We start from the raw sequence: 18,318 nt of genomic DNA on the forward strand, positions 1-18,318 counted from the left end.
CAAGCCTAGTACGAACGATCATTTCCAACGATGTACTACTTTTGCAAACAATCGTCGTTGGGAAAAATCTGCCAAGCTAGATCATTAGTTTTGAACGATCTAGCTTGTCCGTCATTAGACTTCAGGGTCGTTGGCTGCTTTTTTTCAAACAATCGTCGTTTGAAAGGATCGGGGAACGATCGTTTCAAACGACTATAGTCGCATGTGTGTACGCACCTTAAATATATTGAAGCAAACCTGAAACGAAAATAAACTTGTGAGAATGAATTCCATGTGTAATATAGCTGAGAAATAGAACATTAGTAGCAAAGAGAAGCGTCTCATATTGTTTTCCAGTACAGAAAGAGTTAAGAAGGAAGAGTTAAAAAAGAAAAAAAAAAAAACTTCAGTTGTTATCGATGCAAAGGAGCTTCTCTGAGCGATTCCACCTACTAGGTGAAATCTAGTCCTGTTTTCTTAAGCACTTAAACAGCCAAGAAACAGTGGGAGACAGCTTGGGATGTTTTACTGCAGGAACGTTCAAAGGGATTATTATTGCTTTGTTTTATAGCTTAAAAGACTGTGACAGAAGGATGCAATGTTATTAAAAAAAAAAAGTTATGTAACTTAAAAAAAATGAAACTTTTCTTAATGTTCTATTCATTATCCATACTACAATTCATTATATCATAGGTTTTTTTTGGCTTCAAGATTGCTTTAAGCACATCTAAACTGGAAATTGGTAAATATGGCAGCCTCCATACTTCTCTCAGACTATCCTGCTGAGCATCAGGCCCATAAGCAACTAACTGTTTTCTCCTAAGTTTTCTCCTATGTGATATGTTCACACTTTATTAATAAAATGCCTTTTCAACTACCAGCAATTAAGAAAATATTTAGAATCATTTTGACATTAATTTTTCATTATCGTTTTGAAGCTTTTTTAATTTCTAAGTGCGGAAAAGTTATTTTAAAGAAAAGATTAAAAATGATTTCTTAGGAGGAAACTCATGAGAGAAAAGTAAATTGCATCCGGGCCTCTGTCTCTAATACTTCAGCCACAGACACTGAGCAAGCATGCCGAGCAGATGTTTCTGACCAAAAGTCTGACTGGATTAGCTGCATGCTTGTTTCAGGAGTTTAATTCAAGTGAAATTTTGATATTTTTTTGAAACTGCAGTCAATGGACTAGGTTGGAGGAGAGATCCTAATGCTAGGTACACACCATACAATTTTCTGTAAGATTTTCTGTTAAGGGGCCCATACACTTATACTATTTCCCGCCGATATACAGCAGATTCGATCACTGTGATCGAATCTGCTGTGAAACCGTTGTGCAAACGCTGACCGAATGATCGATTTCCGTCCGAAATCGATCGTTCTCGTCGATCTTTCCGTGCGGAAGATTTTGCTCGATCACTGGCGGGTTGAGAGTGCTTCGATAGCGGCGTTCGAATGTACGACGACCTACGGCAGCGGCAATAAATTACCTGATCCGGCCGGCGCGTATCCCCGCTGTCACCGCTGTTCCTTCTCCGCTGGGCTCCGGCAGGCTTCACTTCATCCTTTGCCGACAGGAAGTTTAAACAGTAGAGCGCCCTCTACTGTTTAAACTTCCCCAGACTGGAAGTAAAGTGAAGCTGGAGACCAGAGCGGAGAAGAAGACAGCGGAGACCGGGGGCTCGCGCCGGCCAGATCAGGTAATGTATGCGGGGGCAGTGGCAGCTCCACAGATTGTGAATCGGTTTCATAGTGAAATCGATTCAAAATCTGTTTGCAGTGTAGGCAGCCAATAGATCCCTCTTTGATCAGATTTGATCACAGAGGGATCTATCTGCTAGTTGATCTGGTGGCAATCGACCAGTGTATGGCAGCCTTAAGATTTACCTGCCAGATAGATAATTTCCAACATGTTGGAAATTATCTATCTAACCATCTATCTACCTAGCAATTAGGCATTGTTCTACTTGGCAGGAGATAACCAGAAGACAATGCACCAGAGATAATGACCAGTCTCTACAGAACATAATCTAACAGAAAAATCTAACAGAAAATCAGAAAATTGTATGGTGTGTACTAGGCATTATCGGAAGACATAACAACAAAAGTTGTTTAGGTTAGACCTTTAATGACTAACTGTACAAGATTCCTTTGCAAGCTTTCGAAACTTTAATGCTGGGAATCACTCAATTATGCTGCCCGATCGATTCCCCGCTCCACCCCGCAGGCGATTCTCTTATCTTCTGCTCGTTTTCCTTATTTTTTTCCATTGTCCCCCATGCGGTATCGAGTGTGGAATCGATCGGGCGGGTGATCGGACATGTCGGAAACTATCAATCGAGCCATCGAGTTTGAACCAAGTATTCCCAGCATAAGTTTCTTCTTCAGGCATGTTTCAGAGCTGGATCAGAACTATACCATTAGTCATTGCTGTGTAGTAAAAATAAGGTACCTCTGTCAAAAGCAACAGGAAACTGCAACTAATCTGGTCTGGGGTTATTCGTAATACTAGATATTGGAGCAAATTAAAATTCTGCTCACAGAACTAATCAATCTAGCAGGTGGAATTACAAAACAAAAATATGTTTATTTGTAATATGTGATATATTCTTAACAAACATTTTTTTAGTCCCACACACTAAACAATGTATGAATAAAAACATTCCCTTTAAAGTGGTCCCATCCAAACTGTTAGGTTGTGGTTTTAAAGCTAATGTAAACCAAACTAAAAAAATAACAGATACTCTCTCTATGGAGAGGGAAGGCTCTGGATCCCAACCCTGTCCTCAACCCCTACCAACAGTACATGTTTTGTGAAAATCCACAGAGGTAGGTAATCAGCTCTGCTGAGACACTAATTACCGCACCTGTGCATGTTTGTGGTTTCCTGCAAAACATGTACTGTGGTGGGCCTTGAGGACAGGGTTGGGGAACACTGCAAGAGCCTTCCATCTGTTCCTCTTGCGGTCCTCATGTTCTAGCGATGTCGCCCCGGTTTGAATCTCCTGCAGCGGGAGGCATTGGGAGTCTTTGGGAGCCCGAGTGCTCCTGAAGATGGGCGGCTCGATACTGCACGAGTGAGAGCATGAGCTAGCACAGTACGGAGCCACCTGTCTTCAGTAGCACTCAGGCTCCCAAAGACTTTCGAAGCCTTCTGCGGTGGCCTAGAACAGTATTTGACCAATCGGTCGGATACTGCTAAAGGGGGTGACATCGCTTAAACGAGGGAACCAGGAGAGGGGAGGCTCTATAAGACCCAGAGCCTTTCCTCTCCTTAGGTAGTGTAGTGGGGGTGTCTCAGCACCTTGCAGGAAAAAAAATAAGAGACAAATACGGGAGCCCAATAGTGTAGTATATTAGTATGCAATTGAAAAAAGAAATTTCAATAAATTACTACTCACAAAAGGAGGTTGCAAGGGCAACCAACCGTAGGAAGCAGGTGGAGACCATAAACCCGACTCCACTCGGGGTAGTCCCAGCCGGGACCTGGATGTGGTCGCTCTCCTTGAAAAAGTAGGGACAGGTGTCCACTGTGGGGCACCCACAGGTGGTCTGTCACCACCCCTCAAACACAGATTGTTTGGGGGTATAGCTATGCACAATTGAAGGTAAAGAGGCACCCTGGTTGAAATAAAAGCATCTAAAAACAGCTTAAAATCGAGGAAATAATATGAGGTGGCTTACCTCAATAACGAAATCCTTGTATATGACAAAAGATTTTTATTTAGCACAGGCAACGCGTTTCGCGGGTCCAAGCCCGCTTCATCAGGCCAATAAAAGTGCCAAATGAACAAGTCGATATGGCAAAGGGAGCCTCTCTTTGCCATATCGACTTGTTCATTTGGCACTTTTATTGGCCTGATGAAGCGGGCTTGGACCCGCGAAACGCGTTGCCTGTGCTAAATAAAAATCTTTTGTCATATACAAGGATTTCGTTATTGAGGTAAGCCACCTCATATTATTTGCTCGATTTTAAGCTGTTTTTAGATGCTTTTATTTCAACCAGGGCGCCTCTTTACCTTCAATTGTGCTCTCCTTAGGTAAGTACCGGTAACTGTTTTTGTTTTTTTTAGTTTGGTTTACATTTGACAGTTTGTTTTTCTCAAAAAGTTAGGACAAAACACAGACGGGGAATTGCCTGGATTAAGGTCATCTCTGAAAGTCCATCACAGCCTCAAAAATTGAACTCTTTACACTAAGATGATCAAGAAACAGATGTCAACATGACACAACTTACAAAGTTGAATATATTATAGGCCTAGTAATGATAGTCAAGTACAGGCCCAACACCTAGGCACCGGCATGGTGGCTGCTTGTGTACCTCCAGACCACGATGTAAAGAATAACCAAACCAGTATTCAGTGCATGTGCAGTCGCACCTGTGGCCCAATACGTACTAACCAGAGTCACATGGTTTCAAGATGGCTGCACTATCATTAAGAAAGGTTTTATACCCAAAGGGTGTAGCTGCAAAATAACAACAAATATTTATATCTGTAGCAGTATATCAGTGTACAGAAGATTCTATCTACAGAATTAAACTAACTCCAACCAAAGTTTTTTTTAAGTCCTGGAAGGGTTGGAACCTCTGATGTCTGACAGTTTTATTACGGTTGGTGTCCATCCTGGGATAGAGTTTATTTCACTACCTTCCTAATAATAGCATATTTTGCTTTTTTTGTGAAGGGGAAGGGCCTAGAACCTTGGGCATGTTTATTCGCTTAGTCAATTATGCTCAGAGGTGACAACGGCAATAACAAACGCCTAATAAAAATTCCAACTACCATTCCAGCTCTGCTGTATCCAAAAAACTAGGCTGGAGCATGGATTTAATTCATCTTTTATTTGGAAAGTTGTGAGTTGTACCAGCTTGAGTAGTTAAAAAAGACCTCAAGGAAGTGTTGAATAAAAGCATCCCTCTGTTTTTACCATTTACCGGACTTTCTTTAAAAATTATTTTCTCTTGCTTGCAATTTGATTTGACAGATGATATTTTTGAGACTGCAAACATTGTTGCCTCAGGGTGAGATCTATGAACTTTTACACACCTTGTGCTATGTTAAAGTTGACCTCTTGCACAGGACAGAAGGAAAACAGAGAAATGCCCCCTTTATATATTTAGAGTTTAGCCTGTTTAAATCCCTCTCTTTAGTTACTAATCACAAGTGTAATTTGATCTCTCAGCTGTCTGCCTCAAAGAGCAGTTCATTTGTAAACATAGGATATTAACCCTATGTCTGCTTTCTTGAAAGCAAGAAGTAGACACACTGCAGATTTATTACAGGATTTGTAACAAGGTTGATGAGCAATTTCGCTCAGACACCCTTTTGTGTTTGACGATTTTTTAAATGATTAATGAAATGAATTTGGTTCTCTTGTTACTTCCAGATAATTCGCCAGCTGATTGGAAGAAGCGTTTAAAACTGTGCAGCTGATAATTTTTGAAAAACGATAAAAGGATTAAAGTTATGTATTTTAAACGTTATTTCTGTTCTCAGTCCAATAACACTTCAAAGAGCTCTCCTTTAAATCAAAAGTGGAAACATTTTAAGATACTATCCCTTCCAAATCTTCAAGTTTAACTTGAGTTTCATCTCTTAAAAAAAAAAAAACAACAACTCTAATGCATAACTTTATGTAATCTAGGATTAGGAAGATTACATTATAAATAAAATATTTAGTGGGTACAGAAACATGGGTTTATCTGACGAATAGTATTACAGACAGACAACAGTAATGGCTACAGTATATTTTTCTAGGTTGTTTTGGAGCAAATAGTTAATTTATTTGATTAACTTAAAAAAATAAAATAAAAATGCTAATTTAACGTTATATTAATGGTCCACTCGGTACTAATGGATCACTTTGTGGCTTACTGAATCTCATAGATTGTAATCTGTGTCTCCACCCCCTCACAATATCACAACAAAGGTTTTGCTCTCTTTCATCTGAATAGAATCCTGTGTGTTGGGAAAAATGTTAGGGGGGGTGTTCTTAGGCTTCATAAAGCCTAGTACATACGCTAAACTAAAATTGTTTGGAATGTCCAACAAACGCCATATCGAACGATCTTAAGGAGTGACCGGCGATGGGCATTTTGCCCGATCCATCTGGCAAATCAACTCATTTGCAGAGTCATAATGCGGGAACAACAAGTCTTTCCAATGGTGTCGCCGGTAAAGTTGTTTCTGCGACATTGGTCTGTTTTCAACAACTTTTGTTGGGCATGTGTACAGGCCTTAAGGGTCATGGAGTTTCTGATTTCTGTTTTGGGTAGTATTGACCTTTAATGTGATCTCCCCATCAACAGATAAGTCAGATTAAAAAAATAAGGCTACTGACCACCTGTTTTTTAAAATTATTTTTAGTAGGGATGGTCATTGAGACGCAAATAATTCTGAGCTGATGCAGGATTAGGCAAATGTATGCAGCTTGAAGATGGACCAATCAAATTACACCTAGGAGGGATCGAATGGTCCATTTTCAAGCTGCATAAATATGCATACAAAATTTACATCATTTTGTATGACCTCAAAAATAATTGCCCCTCACTGAACATCCACTAGTCTTTCATAACAATTGGGGGCACTTCTTTACTTTGGCCAGACTCTGTTCTCTTAACTTGAGAAGTGCAAATATAATCCTTAATATTTATCCTTTTTTTTCACTTTTTATTTATGCTGTTTATCCAAAGTGGATTCTAAATTTTAAAATGACAACTTTTTAAAACTTTTTCCAAGTTTTGTTAGGCCAGAAATGCATTTTAAGTCAGATTCCACTTCAAAAACAGCAACAGTTTAACTGTAAAAAGCTTTACAATATTCACAAATAAAGGAATGGCGACTCCCCTAGCCAACCACTCCAGGTATGAGTTGACAATGGAAGACAAAGCTATTAATCAAAGCGAGTTCACAAGCCCCTTACAAACTATACATCTATGACTGTCCCCTTCCCCTAAATGACAGCAGTCAACCACACAGCGTATTGGTCAACTACTCAACTCTTACGAAACGTCCTCTATTTTATTGAAATACATTTTATGTGGGTGTCCTGGTTCATATCTACTCAACTAAGGCATTGTCCAGGGGAGGAGTAATAGGCTCATACATAAGAAATAAAAATAAGATTTCTGCTAAAGTTCTTGGCAGTTAGAGGCATGGAGACACCATACAAATTAAGTTTTCTTTCACAGAAAGGGTCGTCAATTTTCTAAAATGATAATGGGGTTGTGTGGCCAGCTTGGATACAAATATTGCTTTCTTCGGAGTTTTTCTATAAATTATGATCTCATGACTGGTCACCTTCCACTGTTATGGCGTCTTCTAAATAGTCATCAGTAACTATATCCACGAACTTAAAGTAGATGAAATAAAGGTGGCTACCAAATTTGCCACTCAGGTGATGGGAAGGAAACATTGCTGGTAATTTCAAAGTTCTAAAATGTTAAAGACCACCATTGTGGTTCGGGATAAGACTGGCTTCTTCCATTCACAGTACTCAAAATTATTTTTAGCGTGGAAACCAGAAGAAGAGATACCAGCAACCCCACATTTTTTTTTGTTTAGTATAAAAGTCTTCTTGGTGCCAAATTAAGGCAAAAATAGGTCAAATATTGTTGTGAAAGTTTTTGAATTTGCATTAAAAAATGCAACTCTGGAGCTAGATGAAGTTGTGCTCAGGTTAGACCATGGTGATCTCCAACACTATGAGAGCTGGGTGCTGTTTAATGCCCTAGATTAGATGCTGGGTGGAAGATGTGGATCCAGCATGTAAATGAAAATTCCCATTAGCTATCCAACTCCGTTAGTGACTGGATGAGATATGGAAACCAAGAGTGGACCACCAGTTACTGCCAGCAGAATGTATAATCCACTTCCAAGGTTCATCACTGGAGTTGGCTTTCATGGATGGGAATGGTACAGCAGGTTAAGGGAGGCGCTGGAGTAACCCTCATCACTGGTTGCGCTCTGCATGCTGTTGTGATCATCCAGGTCACTAATGCTAGTACTACTGGAACTGTCCACTTCTAAGGGGGAAAATTCAGTGCTTTCAATGTCCACTTCAATTTCCTCTGTAGGAGGTAAAACGGGGGGAAAAAAATAAAGTCAATATTAGTTAGTCAGTGGTACCGGTGCAAACCTATCACTTACAGCATTGAAGATCTTTTTTATGGTCCTCATGATAACTATGGTTGGCATTGTGGAACAAGCATTCTTTGTTTGGTTCTGCCAAGTGCTCTGTAGACATTAGACATGAACCCAAATCTACAAGGCAACTCCAGTGATCCATGAAAACCTGTTGATGGGGGATCCTTAAGTGATACAGAAAAAAACTGAACTGGATTCTTGAAAAGTTGTCTGCATACTGCCCCCAATTTGACCCACCTCCACCTTTGTCACTTGTAATGGGCTCAGACCTGGTGAGCCCCTTGTATCCAGCCCATTCTGTACAATAGAAACAGTGGATGTGCAGAGGTTGCTGCTGATTCAAGGGCACTGGATCAGAGGGGCTTACCAGGGGCTCTCCTTCAACAGCTGTAGTAGCGCTGTACTGGTGCTATGCTGGCAGTGATCACCTATATATTTGCTTTGAATATTTGTAATCATTTACAAAATATTTCCCTCCCACAGGGGCACCTCTTTGATAGCCCCTATGCTGCTTGAAGTGGCTTAATGTAAACCTGCAAGAAGGGGAGGGGGGGGGGTTAGATGGCAAATCACATTCATTATTAGTACGAAGAGAGTGTTAGGGTGGACACCAGCTCCCAGAGCAGTGGAATTAATAAAATAGGGGCAGAGCCTTGAAGGAAAATCAGTTTGGGCAAGTATGTATTTTTTTTTAAATTATTATTATAAGCATTGCTCCCATACGTGTCAGGCCCTTATAAGCACACTGCAGACAAAGCCCTTTAAGGAATTGACCCAGCGTCATATGAGATCAATGTCAGAGTTGCTGACAGTAAGTGAAGTAGTGGCTGTGTGACTGTAGTTGCATGCAGCAATCCACAGCAGAGGTCTTCTTTATTTTTTGTTTCATTAATACACGCAGGACAGCCCGAGTCTCTGCATGAGATTGCATCCATGCTGCTGCTAACCCACTAGCCTTTCAGCAACCAATACTGTGTTTCCATATGATTCACACGATGGCTGTGGTCTGAACCACCTAATAGACAATTTATTCAAGAAATCCATTCCAGGTTTGCTGGACCACTTATGATAGGCCCACTAGACGTAATTGGAGATCTCTGAAGATACACCAGTAGATTAGGCACATTGTGGTCGGATTACAGCTCAACCACACAGCCCAAATTCTGCAACTCAGGATGTGCCTTAACTTACCTCGTTCAGAATCGGATCGATCTGACGACATGCTGGAACCAACACTTCCTGTCCGGACCCGCTCGGGCTCCTGCCCGCCCTGCAGCTGTTCCAGCCTTCTCATAAGGTACCTTTGTTCCCGCTCTAACATCTCTAGCTGGTGCTGGCTCTTCCGCGAGGAATCTTCAAGTTTCTGCAGGTGCCAAAAACACAATATGAAACAGCTGCTCTGAAGAGCAAGTTAAATTACTCTATGACTAGGAGTATGGTCTGGTGTTCATTGCAGAGCAGATGTGGCAACATCAAACCAACAAAGGCTGAATCAGGTAATACCTATAATGACTAAATTTACACGGTTAATTGAGAACTTCGAAACATTACGTTTCTTCTTCAGGCGTAATATAGAAGTCACTTAAAACGGGTGGAGGCGCACAGTGCATAAAAGATAGGCTACTAAGGTGTTAACCTTATAGAGAGGTAATCTTACATCTCTTGAAGAATTTGGACCAGTTTATTGAAAAAGGTCTTTTTTTCAAGCACATAAAATTGACAATGCTTTTCGCGGGGACTTTCTTGCTTCCTTAGGTCAGTGAAAAAACAGGTGTCTTAACTGCTATGGCTGTGTAGCAAGCATGAGCGCCTCTCTGTGAATATAATACGTGGATCAGAACTATGTATGTCTCTGTAATATAGAAGTGGATCAGAACTGAATCAAACATTTCGAAAGCTTGCAATAAACCATGTACAGTTAGTCATTAAAGTGTACCCAAGGCAAACCCTGGGTTAAAGAAAAACATACTTGCCTAAGCAGGGGTAAGCCTCTGGGTCCTATAGAGGCTTCCCATGCCATCCTTCAGTGCCTCGTTGCCGAACGTGGACCCAACGAAGAAATCCGACCAGTGCTTGTCAGAATGAAGATTGGGGCTGCGCGCTTCTTAAAGGGAACCTTAACTGAGAGGGATATGGTTGTTTCCTAAGCAATACCAGTTGCTTGCCATTCCTTCTGATCTCTTTGCCTGTAGTAGTGGCTGAATCACACACCTGAAACAAGCATGCAGCTAATCCAGTCTGATTTCAGTCAGAGCACCTAATCTGCATGGTTGTTGAGGGGCTGTGGCTAGAAGTATTAGAGACACAGGATCAGCAGGAGAGTCAAGCAACTGGTATTATTTGAAAAAGAAAAACCCATATCCTTCTCAGCTTAGGTTCCCTTTAAGTCACAAGCAGGGCCTACACAGTAAGCTAGAGTCGCACGCGCCTAAAGATCTTCCGGAGGGCCACAACAGTGAGGAGGACACAGGAAGCCTCTCCAGCATCCAGATGTTTTCCTCTTCTTCTGTAAGTATGTCCTTCTATTAATTAGCATGGTCCTTGGATCTTAATTAGCTCTCCCCCTCGGTGGCTGATAAGACACACACACACCTTGCCACCACCCCCCTCCCTACATTGCAGTGTAATGGTTACCTGCTCCAGCGCTGTGTTGTCTCTTCTGTTCTTCCTGGCAGCTGCACTTCTATTCCTCCCGCTTCGCCAGAAGTATGCAGCACAGAATGTGTGTCTGCCAGGAAGATTGGAGGAGACCTATAGCCGCACCCGGAGCAGATAAATATTACACTGCTCCACTGCGCTACTCTGCAGAAGGGGGAGGAGCAGATATATAGTTACACCACTTTGAGACCTATCTTTACCAGTCAGCAGTAAAGAAAGATATTTATTTTTACTTACAAAGCCTTCCAGTCAGTCCAGCAGGGGGAGCTCCAAGCAAGCATCACATTTTTGTTTGCAATATTTCATATTTCCTAATAAAAAATACTTTTGAACATTTTGATACCAAGCTTAACAGATAAAATAAAATAAGGATGAAAATAATAATAGTCCCTCTGAAAATTTTCTGAAAAGCAAATATCTTTCTGACTGTTAAAGACAATAAAAAATCTCTGGATATAAAAATGCTGTCTGAGATCTAGTGAAAAAAAAATCAAATCTAGTCCCCAATCAGTAATTTATACAAATTGTAATGCTGATTTTACTCCCATAAGGCAATATTAGACATCAGCTGAGTCCCTTTGTTTATACACCAAGGGTTTCATTTATGAAGGTTGGAGAACAACTGTTATTAGTAGGAAAACTTTTTTTGCAGCCACACCTGACTCATATCAGGCCATAATGAGGGTTACCGGAAGGTTAGGGAATTATAGTTTGTGCTATTGTACTGACAAAATTTCTAGGACAGACAAAAAAAAATCTCACTGTGCTGCACAATACTGCAGCCACTCAACCACAGGTTCACCATCCTTTAGCAATATTTAGTATATTCTGATGTGACCTAGGGGAGGGCTGCAAAATGTTGCCACCGAATAGAACACCATTGTAAAAAAAAAAAAATCTCTCCCAGGTTTTTTGAATAATTTATGATCCTCTGTGCTCTCCATAGAGTACACCTTGATCCTGTTGTCTTGTTAACAAGAAGACTACAATAAATACAGTATGGTGTTATCTCAAAAAATCAGATTATTATTTACTGATCGCAGAAAGCGTCCAAGTTTTCAGTTGCTGACCATCCGGAACTCAGTATAGGATGTTGTGTACATGGGGATGGACTCTGAGGTCAAAACTAAGAAGTGAAAACCAGCCAGAATACTTCTGGATTTGCTCTGTGATAAGTGGCAAGCTGAGCTCAGCTTAGTGCAGTGATAGGCTAAACATTGCAAATTTCTACTGACCAAGGAAGGGGAGGAGCAAATCAAAGCCAGCAGCAGTTGTGGATCTGAATCAGCTAAGTTGCAGCTCACTATGACTTCTCTTGTAAACTAGGGCTTCACCTCCACTATAGCTTCCCCGGTGGTCTAGAGCAGGCCTAACATAATACTAAGTCTGGAAATCACTTGGGGCCAAATTTGATGGCTATGTGGGCCAGATTTGGCCCTTGGGGCAGAGTTTCACATGTAAGGTCATTGGCATTGTCTTTCCATACAACAGTTGTAGATGCATGTTTCTACCACAGTCCAGCCGGGAGTACGTACCTTGATGTGAGATTTAGCTTTATTTAACAGCCCCAGCGTAGTGTGCCTGCTGCTGTCTTCCTCCAGAGGGATGAGAGTTTTCAGTCGTTCTAGACACAAGCGCAAGTGAGCCCTCCTGGAATATACAGAAAGGAGAATGATGGTGAGGTGCCACATAGACCACAACACCCCAAACACAGAGCGAGACTCAATATACTTCAATGATCACCCAGGACCTCCAGCGAGGTTGTCATAACTGATCCAGGAAACTTGGATCGGATTAGTGAACAGCTAGAATTTGCTCAGAGAATGGAGATCTGGCTTTTTGAGAGCTTTGCGCTGCTAGTTTCAGTGCCATAGCTGCTAGCGCACTGTAGTGCAGTGCACTGACAGCCAAAGCCAACAAATTCATATTACTATCACCTCAGCCTTAATTCCCTGATAGCACACGCTATTCTCCATCCATGCCTTAGCAGCAGCCCCTATCAAATGTACTTCCCGGACATAACGTAAAAAACTACTGCCTGTCCATGTACTACCATACATCCCCTCCAATAAAAACGCTTCAGTCTCAAGGTGAAAAGTTGCATATTTATATCCTCTTCAGGGCTGTAACTATAGTTGGCTGAGCCCCTCCATTATAAGGTCCTCCCCCGTGCCTTATAATGTTACTATCCAGAATGCACAGCGAGGCTAATACATTACCCGGCGCTGAAGCCGCATGGTGATTGGCTGGCTGCATGGCTCTTTCTAACTAACCAGGATGTGGAGGACACACGATCGCTGACAGCAGGTAATGTACTCCTAAATATGCAAATCATCACGTCCTGCCCTTGAAAGCAAGGCTGCACATCCATAACCATTGGTGTATAGTGAGTCTGTAGCAATAAATGTTTCAGAGCCACATCAAACCAACATGGATAGAGTCTGTTTCTGGTTCTCATCAGTGCATGGTATAGATAGATTTGGACCAGTACTAAGCAGCGCTGCGTAATATGTTGGCGCTTTATAAATATAATAAATAAATGAAGCCCACCTCCAGTGAAAAAAAAAATTGGGGGGAGGGAACCCCTGTTGGGTTTAATATGTATCTGTGTCCGCACCGGTAAGAATCCCCTACTTGCTGTCACTAAGATCTCTGTTGCTCTAATATGAACCCTGGTGTTGCCGGGGACAGGAAATGAGGAACAGCAATAAAAAAAATTGCAGTAGTTGCAGCTAAATTGCAGAGGTTGTAACACCACGCACGTCAGCGCTGAGTCAGTGGCGTACGCAGAGGATTGTGACATGTCACATCTGAGCACGGCTGCGACCGGCCGCACAAAAGTTGAGGATGCAAGGAATTTAGTTCACAACCCAGCACATAAAACCACCAGAATTTCTAATCCCTTACCACACTAAAAAAAAAATTCCCCCCTGAAGTTGGACTTAAAAGGCTGTAATGTTTAGATTTTAAAAGTGTTTCTCTCTAATTACTTTCCTTTTGCTTTGAAGATGTTGTCAATTCTAAGTGTGTGCAATGCAACATTTTAGAACCAGAAAATAGAGCAAAATACAATTAGGGCTCGTTCACACCAAGGGCGTTTTGTGTTTTTTGAGCGCCGGCGATTTTAAAATACGCCCTATCAGTCGCTAGTGCAATAAATCCTTATGAAATAGTTCATATCTGAGCGTTTCGTCAGCTCTCCGCTAAGCAAAGTGCTGCATGTACCATTTTTAGGGTGATTTTGCTACAATGGAAGGTATAGGAAAAACGCTTACAAAATCGCTTTGCGTGGCGATTGCGTTTGCGCTTTTAAGAATAAATACATTGTATTTATTCTTTTCTGGATCATCAGTAAAATAAAATAAAGAAAAAAAAATAGCACTACAAAAGCGTTGTACACAAAATCGTAGCGCACAGGTAAGTGCCGGGAGGGGGGGAAAAAATCACTCACAAAATCGCAAAATGTTGGTGTATGCGACTTTGATTTTAGATGTCAACAAAGACTTACAAGAAGAAATTCCCTCACTGCCCTTGCACATTCTCTCACCTTATAACAACAAAAACATGCCCCCCCCCCCCCCCCCAAAAAAAAATGTGTATTATATAAATAAACAAACTGTGTATAAATATCTATGTATGTATTTTTTATATTTTCGGGTTCCTCCTACAGCTATTTTTGATCCTCTGGCCTACTTATTTCTTTAGGAATTGGCTGCATTTCTGTGGAGTCACGTTATATGAAGGCTTTATCTGTCCGGTACAAGCCCTGGTGTGGTGTGCACACAGCTCCTGGCACGTCCACATCGTAAAGCCCGCTGCCAAGGCTGTCATCCGGTGCCAAACCACTTGCTCCAGATTAACCCCTCCCTGACTAGAGGCACAGTGATCTGCCACACTGGCTTCTTAGAAAACTCTTCAATGCTGATTAAAATCGTGCTGCAGCAGCTAGGTCTCTGTTGTGTCCCCCACACTCCCACCCCCTCCATCTCCTATACAGTATAGGTATATAAAAAGACACCCCAGTTCCCAACAGTGCCGGATATTGGAAAAACTTAAATTAAAAATAAACATACTCTAGGACAAAAAGTAAACAATACGAAGTCTGAGTACCCACTGCATGACTGAATTGCTGGAAAACTACTGATAAACAAATCTTAACACTAAAGATCTTTAAAGAGAAACTGTAACCAAGAATTGAACTTCATCCCAATCAGTAGCTGATACCCCCTTTTACATGAGAAATCGATATCTTTTCACAAACTGATCATCAGGGGGCTCTGTGTGGTTGATATTGTGGTGAAACCCCTCCCACAGGAAACTGTGAGGACCATGGTCCTGGCAGTTTCCTGTCTGTGAACCTCGTTGCATTGTGGGAAATAACTGTTTACAGCTGTTTCCAACTGCCAAAAAAGGAAGCAGCATCTCCTTCCACTGATATCACCTGCCAGTAGTAAAAATGTCACCATGTGATAAATGTCAGAATGTAAATCAGGGAAAGAGAAGATTTTACAATGGTCAAACACTGACTAAATTATTTATACATAATTATTGTAAAAATTAAGCACTTTATTACATTATTTTCACTGGAGTTCCTCTTTAAGGTTTGTACACACGTCCAAACAATGGGGCAATTCCTGAAGCTGCACTGCTATAGCAGCGTGAGCTCCATGGTAGCACCGCACTTTAACTTCAGAATCAGGATCATTTATTTCGCCAAGTACAACAGGGGTTGTACCTGGAATTATTTTTGGCACATATTGGGTCGGTTGATGGTACAGCAATACATACCGTAAGTACATAGAATAACAACACCAAACATAGTGTAGGAGACCAGAGGGAGCATTTGAGTGCTATGTTGAGTGGAGCTGCCCCAATCACGTTGCGGTGCTCAACAGCTCTGCAGCAATTCAGATGCCCTACCGAAGGTCTTTGTAGTGCAGAGAGAAGAGAAAAAAGAGAGAGAGAGAGAGAGAGAGAGAGAGAGAAGGATAGAGAGTAGGAGAGACTGACAGAAGATAGGAAGGAAAGAATAGATGAGAAACAAGAGTCCGAGAAACCCCTGAGGCCTCAATGGTGGCTGGCTGGCGGATCGAATAAGTCCTCAGGCCTGCGGCCTAGTCCACGAGGTTGAGGCACATGCAGTTCCCGAGAGTCTAAAAAGGAGGCCTTAGGCTGCACGCTACGCGATCGGTGTGCATTCCTTTAAATGCCGGGGCTGTTGCTGCGCTGTACATGCTGTGTACGTCTGGCAAACAACAAGACGTCCAACTGATAACAAGTGGTTTGCCAGATCCATCCAGTGGATCAGCCTGCCTAACTACTGTATCTTGCAGGTTGGCTGCGTGTGTACAAGTCGTTTGAACAACTTTGTTGTTTTTGAATGCAAACATGTTGAGCAGTTTGTTGTTTTAATTGCACAGAGTTTTTCAGTGAGTTGGTTGTTTAGTTGGTTGGCGTTTATGTACGTACTTCTTGTGTAAACCGCTTGTCGTGTGGTTGGTCATGTTGTGCATTATGTTGGATGTGTGTATGAGACTTTAGCGATGGCATGTGGACAACAGCAGTAGGCTGCACAAAGAAGAAGATGATAGGATCACTAAAAGAAGAAGGCTGCAGGGAGAAGGTCTGTAGACTTTAGCGGGACGTTGAATGAACTGATCCGATTTGATCCGTCATGGCGGTCTTTCAAAATGTACGCGCATCATCGTACACAGGCCCCCTACAACCATCATCTACCGCTTTTACTTAAAGGGACCCTGAACAGTGAAAAAAATAAATCTGCCCTCACCTGGGGCTTCTTTCAGACCACCCCCCACTTCCTTAGCCCATGAGGTCCCGCGGTATCCTCTGAGCCCCCTCCGTGGTCAGGTAGGTGGACCCATTAGCCTGGCGACTTCGGGTGAAATCGTGCACAACTGTGCAATGTCAATTGGAACAATCATTCATCTGTCATGTTAACAGACAAAATCTTGCTGTGGGTATGGACTTAAAGCGGACCTGAACTCAGACCTCCTCTCTGCTCTAATACACAAGCACAAGAGACACAACAGCATAATAACCTTTAAACAAAAAACATTTCTTTGCTACATCTGATACCAATCCTAAAATAAATCTGCACTGTTTCTACTTCCTGATTCATGGACGCAGACATATTGTTTACAGCCCGTATGAAGAAGTTTTAAATTAGGATGATACCATTTATTGGCTAACTAAAAAGAATAAGAATAAGCAAGCTTCCGGCCTTGCAGCCTTCGTCAGGCTTACATCCTGTTTGCTGCAAGGCCAGAAGCTTGCTTATTCTTATTCTTTTTAGTTAGCCAATAAATGGTATCATCCTGATTTAAAACTTCCTGCTTTTACTGATGGCTAACACGGTACAATACCCTACTGCTACTACTTTACAGCCTGTACTTTCAAACGGGCTTATCTGCTATAGCAGTGGTCCTCAAACTAAGGCTCGCGGGCCGAATGTGGCCCCCAGTGGCTTTTTTTACCGGCCCTTCACACACAAAATGCATCACTTATAGATATGGTTAGCTACATTTTTGAATATTGGTGGTCCGCATATAGAATAGCAGTGCTGGCACCACCCATCCACATGGTAGCCAGAAAGCAGTAATTTGCTGGTTTCCAATCAAATTTCAGTTCAGGTGACACTGCTGTCCAATTGGACTGCAGGTTGTCATCTGGGTATGCTTCACTGTGTGGCCTGCAAAGACTTTTTATTTTATTTATACTTTGGCCCCCCAGCAAGTCTGAAGTATGTTGACCCGGCCCTCGACCCAAAACGTTTGGGGACCCCTGTGCTATAGTCATGTGACACAGGGGGAGATCAAATTACAACTAGTGGTTAGACACAGATGAGGGGGGATTACACAGGCTAAACTCTTTAAATACATACAGTGCCCATTTCTGTTATGTTTTCCTTGTGTCCTGTGCAAGAGTTCAGGTGCACTTTAAAGTTCGTCCAATATCATTTAAATATGATCTCCCTTCCATACTTCTCCCCCTCCCCACAAATAAAGGGGGTCTGTCCGACAGCTTAATTATGGCCCAGACCAATTCAACATGCAGACCGAAAGAGAAAAAAGTAGAGTAATAAACATGTCTGGTAGAATAATATAGATTGGTGTCCTTCTGATTGGAGGGCAGAGCGTGATAACAAAACAACTTAACTTGCAGTCTTCACCACTGGGAATAGGAGGCACGGATCTACGCAGCTCTGATCATGTGCGTAGCCTGGGAGTTCTAATTGATGGGGATTTATACTTCAGAACTCAAATCTCTGCTGTGGTGAAATCATCCTATTTTCACCTGAAGAACATTGCAAAAATCAAGCACCTCATCCCCCCAGAAGATCTGCCAACCTTAGTCCATGCCTTCATCACATCCCGACTGGACTACTGTAATGCTCTCTACACTGGCCTTCCAAAAAAGGTCTTGTACCGCCTACAGCTGATACAGAATACTGCTGCCAGACTGCTAATCAACCAACCCCGTCACTGCCGCATAATGCCAGTCCTGCACTCCCTTC

The 18,318-nt window shown here is 42.0% G+C and overlaps 1 protein-coding gene and 1 long non-coding RNA gene across 3 annotated transcripts in view; one reads left to right on the forward strand and one right to left on the reverse strand.

The window, feature by feature from the left end:
* Nucleotides 1–5,431, forward strand: part of LOC137536036 (uncharacterized) — a 193,215-nt gene extending 187,784 nt beyond the window's left edge. Inside the window, exon 5 of the long non-coding RNA XR_011024499.1 lies at nucleotides 5,368–5,431. This is a non-coding gene — a long non-coding RNA (uncharacterized lncRNA). The remainder of the gene's footprint in view (nucleotides 1–5,367) is intronic.
* Nucleotides 5,432–6,980: 1,549 nt separating this feature from the next.
* Nucleotides 6,981–18,318, reverse strand: part of MXI1 (MAX interactor 1, dimerization protein) — a 62,696-nt gene continuing 51,358 nt past the window's right edge. For both annotated transcript variants that reach the window (XM_068257996.1, XM_068257997.1), the window contains exons 4-6: nucleotides 12,320–12,434; nucleotides 9,318–9,489; nucleotides 6,981–8,050 (exon numbers count right to left, since the gene is read on the reverse strand). In XM_068257996.1, coding sequence (XP_068114097.1) covers nucleotides 7,881–8,050; nucleotides 9,318–9,489; nucleotides 12,320–12,434 — 457 coding nt within the window. In that variant the 3' untranslated portion in view covers nucleotides 6,981–7,880. The remainder of the gene's footprint in view (nucleotides 8,051–9,317; nucleotides 9,490–12,319; nucleotides 12,435–18,318) is intronic.

The sequence above is a fragment of the Hyperolius riggenbachi genome, chromosome 10 (genome assembly GCF_040937935.1).
Source record: "Hyperolius riggenbachi isolate aHypRig1 chromosome 10, aHypRig1.pri, whole genome shotgun sequence".
NCBI lineage: Eukaryota > Metazoa > Chordata > Amphibia > Anura > Hyperoliidae > Hyperolius > Hyperolius riggenbachi.